General features: G+C 40.7%; 1 protein-coding gene across 1 annotated transcript in view; it reads left to right on the top strand.

Moving 5' to 3' along the window:
- Positions 1 to 5003, top strand: part of LOC119417564 (troponin C, slow skeletal and cardiac muscles-like) — a 28036-nt gene that overhangs the window by 12738 nt on the left and 10295 nt on the right. The window contains exon 2 of the mRNA XM_037684801.1: positions 3903 to 4000. Coding sequence (XP_037540729.1) covers positions 3977 to 4000 — 24 coding nt within the window. The 5' untranslated portion in view covers positions 3903 to 3976. The remainder of the gene's footprint in view (positions 1 to 3902; positions 4001 to 5003) is intronic.

Consider the following 5003-nt stretch of genomic DNA (forward strand, 5'->3'; position numbering starts at 1 on the left):
TTCAAAGAATTATAAGGTAGAAGCTCGGCTTTAATAAAAAAAATATTTAGCTCGTCTGACAGAACCCAGATGTCTGTCATTTTTTAGAAAGTGATGAAATCAGGAAAATAAAAATTAAAAAGACAGCTTTTAAAACTTCTTGTGCTCTGTGTGCATGTGCTGAGCTCTGTACACCCTGTGTAGATGGAGTACACTCCATCAGGGATGCAGATAAAACCTCTTGTCATGTTTGAGGGATAAGACAAGTCAAGTTTTCTATCCAGCTCGTCAGCCATTCATTTTATTTACCTCAATTTATGTATTGGAAAGTTTGTGCCTAACTTTAGTGGTCAGTTTTGCTTTCGTTTACTCATGTGTTGATGCTCCTTGTCACTAGAGGGTGCTGCTGTGATGGTGAAGGGAATAATTACTTAAAATGAAATCTTAGTTTTCTATTTTTAATACATTTGCAAAAATCTCAAAAATATTTTTTTTCACATCATCATAATGGAGTATTGTATGTCGAATTATGAGGAAAGTGATTAATACAAATTAGAATAAGGCTGTAACCTGACCAACTCATCAAGATGTTTACCAACATCTTTAACCAGTCTCTGAGCCAGTGTATTGTGCCCACCATCTTCAAGACCTCAACTGTTGTCTCCATCCCAAAGACCTCTGGAGCATCCTGCCTTAATGACTTTCAGTCCATAGCACTCACATCTGTCATCATGAAGTGCTTTGAGCAAATGATCAAAACACATCTGTGCCTCCCTCCCTGACACCCTGGACCTGCTACAGTTCGCATACAGAGCAAACAGGTCTACAGATGATGCTACTGCTTTAGAAGTTCACACCTCCCTCAGCCATCTGGAGAAGAAAAACACCTATGTTAGAATGCTCTTCATTAACTACAGCTCAGCATTCAACACCATAATCCCCTCCAAGCTGATCTCCAAATTCACCACACTGGGCCTGGAGAAGTCCATCTGCTGCTGGATGCTGGACTTCCTCACCAACAGAGCACAGGCAGTGAGAATCAGCAGTCACCTCTCCTCCACACTAGTCCTCAGCCCGGTACACCTCAGGGCTGTGTCCTCAGTCCACTCCTGTACTCACTATTTACACATGACTACCACCAAGCACAGCGCTAACGTCATCCTCAAGTATGCTGATGACACCACCATCTTGGGCCTCATCACCAACAATGACGTGAGTGCCTACAGAGATTAGGTGAAATCACTGACCAGCTGGTGTCAGGAAAATAACCTCTCTCTAAATGTCAGCAAAACAAAAGGAGATGGTAGTGGACTTCAGGAAACAGCGTGGAGGCCAGCACTCCACCATCAACATAAACAACGCTGAGGTGGAGCAGGTCAGCAGCTTCAAGTTCCTCTGCGTTCACATTACTGAGGATCTGTCCTGAACTTTACATACAGACACTGTGGTCAAGAAAGCCCAACAAAGACTCTACTTCCTAAGAAGACTAAAGAAGTTTGGTACAAACACCAGCATCCTCACAAACTTCTATAGGTTGAGAGCCTGCTGACAGGCTGCATCACGGGGTGGTACGGGAACCAGTCAGAGCTGGAAAGCACTACAGAGGGTGATGCAAACAGCAGAGGACATCACTGGTAGCAGTCTCCACGTCTACCACAGCCGATGTCTGCGTAAAGCAAAAAGCATCATTAAGGACCACACCCACCCAGCACAAGGACTCTTCCATCTACTACCCTCAGGCAGACGATACAGGAGTCTGCCATCGCACACGAAAAGACTAAAGGACAGCTATTATCCACAAGCTGCCAGATTACTGAACTCTCAATAAATAACACTGAACAACTGGCATGCACCAAGCCACATCTGTGACAGCTAATATGACTAATATTAGCTTGTGACACAATATGTTTATTATTTATTGCTGCTGCACTATGTGACCTCTGCTCCTTGTAGCTTCTCTGTTCCACCGGCCTCCCTCTCATTCACACACATGTACTCTGTCTTACTACGGCTGACTTTCATTCCTCTTCTTTCAAGTGCATACCTCCTCCTCTCCCAATTCTCTTTCACCACAGACTCATAGAACAAACAAGAAGGAGCTCAGAGCTTCTCCTTGATTCAGTCCCACCGCCACTTTGAAGCTATCGGCCACTCGTACAGGACATCTCACATACAGTGAGTTGGTACAGTCTTACATACTTTCTCTGTCACTCCAGATTTCCTCATACAACGCCACAACTCCTCCCTCGCCATTTTGCTAATGGTACGGACAAATTAACTCACACACGGGAAAAAACATTATCACCTTCAGTGGCAGGCAACAAGCAGTCAGGGTGTGCTTCCTTAGAGATCTCCTCATACAGTTAAACTCTTAATATCTGCTGTACAGTTGCTGCTCATTGACAGGTGGTACTGATCACACTACCAGTCTGTAAACAGATTTACTGTTATAGATCCTGTTTCACTGCCTCTGAAAAAGGGCAAATATTTCCAGTGAAGGCAGAGACTGAAAATAGCTCCATCTGTGTCTCTATTGTCATTTCAACAATCTGATTTACCCAGATACTCAAAACAGCCACTCAGAGAGATGAGCACACAGATTATACTCTTTATATTCAGAATGTCTGAAGCTGATTGGTCAAATAAGACTGAAAATATTTTAATGAAACGTTTAGGAATTAATTTTTTGATTTGCAACTTTAATTGATTGAGTTTTGGAGTCAACCCAAATTAAAATGGGAACAAAAGTCAACTTACATTAGAAAACACCAAAATGCCTATAACTATCTAATTTGGTGTGGTGTTAGCTGTGAGTGGTCCACAACACAGAGCGAGAACATCTCATGTGGGATTGTGCCTGAAGGTGTCTGTGAATTATAGGAGGGACACAGATATATAGATCTCAGATAGATAATGGCAGGTTGTATGTAATTCTTCAAGAAATGCAAGACCTTTAATGAGAAAAGTACAATCAAAAGTTCAAGTAGCTCTCCACTCCCAGCAAACCACCTCACGCCTCTCTCGGGATTTTGAAACCATTTTTTTTTTCTGACTGCAGAAAAGCTGAAGTTGAATCTACCACAGTGTTTCTAATTTTAAAAAAGGATAGCAGGAGAAGTTGTTCTTCATTGTCACATGTCCATCCATTCATCCATCCATCCATTTTCTTTACCAGTATTTTCCAGGTCACGGGGAGCAGGTGTTTAACTCCAGCAGTCACTGTGTGAAAGGCGTAGTACCCCCTGGACAGGTCACAAGTCCGTCAATGGGCGATCTTTCAGTATCTGTAAAACTGACTGACCTTAAACTATATTTGTACTGGCAAAGGGTGATGAACTGTAGCGGCCATCTTGAATTAGGCTGACAGCAAATGTTAATGAGTTGTGGATGTACGTCCATAAATTACTTTGAGAGGTTCATTAAAATTCATTAAAATTTGCCCATTGGTTCACACACACAGACATGCACGCACACATGCACACACATCCCCCCCCCCCCACACACACAGTATGTTTTGCTATCTTTACAGGGACTTTGCATTGACTTCCATCCATTTCTATAGCCTAACCCGATCCTTACACTAAAGCCCAACCATTACCAGCACGTACCTAAAACTAAACCTAAACCTAACGGGCTTTGGGCCCCATAAGGAGCAGTGGGTCCTCACAGTGTAGTATGAGTTGGAAAAATGGGCCTTACAAGGTAACAAATGCAAACACACACACATGGGCAAAAATATGATCACCCTTTCACCTTTGGTAATATTAGAATAACCTGTGAGAAGTCTACAGAAAGTCTGTCCACTTCCACTGAGCTGTCAATGATCCACTATTTTTAGGTGTCTTTTGTCATTTTCCTTTTATAGTGCCCTCTATCTGTCTATGTTTGTCTGTCTGTCACTCCTCCTTCCATCATCTGTTCAGGAGAACAGGAAGACAGGGGACAGTATTCTTGCTGGTGTTGGAGGGGTGGCAGAGTCCAGACCAAATCTGCAGCCATGGATGATGTGTATAAAGCAGCGGTGAGTCCCAAAAATCTGCTTTACCTTCTTATTCTGTAAGACTTTTACTTTAAATAAATGACAAATGCTTTGTCAGAATGTATTATTTTATACACAGAAAAACGTTAACATTACATTAAAAAGTTTAAATATTATGTCACATTTGTAATTATTTAATTTAACCATTATCAATTTAAATTATGACTAATTAAACAATAAAAGTAAAACACAAAACCATAAGGATATGTTGGTTTGCTATTTTTGATAACGACTCTGGTTCTTTTATGTCAATAAGAAATAAATTAAAGAATAAGATTATTGTCACTAAGGTGTTATGTCCAAACTCACTGCAATAATCTTTTTATATAATGCACGGCGTTTTTCTGATGTGTAACGATTCAACAGTCTGTTGCCACTGGCTTATGTTTCTGTCTGAACAATGAACAGCTGGTTTGAGAACAGCTGAGCTCTTCTGCAGCACAGAAATTACAAGCAAGAATAGTGTGAGCAGCCAGTCGTGTCACGTTACAGTTCAGCCACACTACGGCCCTGTCCACACAAGAATGGTTGCTGTAAATTTGTAAACGTTTTTTAATTGTTTTTGCCTTGTGTCCACACAGAAACTGCATTTTAAGAGCCCATAAAATGCACTTTTAAAAACTGGGTACAACAGTGAAAGCAATCCTTAAACACTTTTTTATGTATGTGGACAATCTAAAAACAATGTTTAGAAATTTATGATGTCACTATTTAAGCGTCGTGTCTAACCTACATCCACAAGTGTAATACAGATGACAACAAAATGATAAATTACATGCTTGAGTTTGTGCTGCTGATGCTACAGGTCCTTCTCAAAAAATTAGCATATTGTGATAAAGGTCATTATTTTCCATAATGTAATGATAAAAATGAAACTTTCATATATTTCAGATTCATTGCACACCAACTGAAATATTTCAGGTCTTTAATTGTTTTAATACTGATGATTATGGCATACAGCTCATGAAAACCCAAAATGCCTGTC

This window comes from Nematolebias whitei, chromosome 11 (assembly GCF_014905685.2).
Source record: "Nematolebias whitei isolate Nwh7 chromosome 11, NemWhi1, whole genome shotgun sequence".
Taxonomy (NCBI): domain Eukaryota; kingdom Metazoa; phylum Chordata; class Actinopteri; order Cyprinodontiformes; family Rivulidae; genus Nematolebias; species Nematolebias whitei.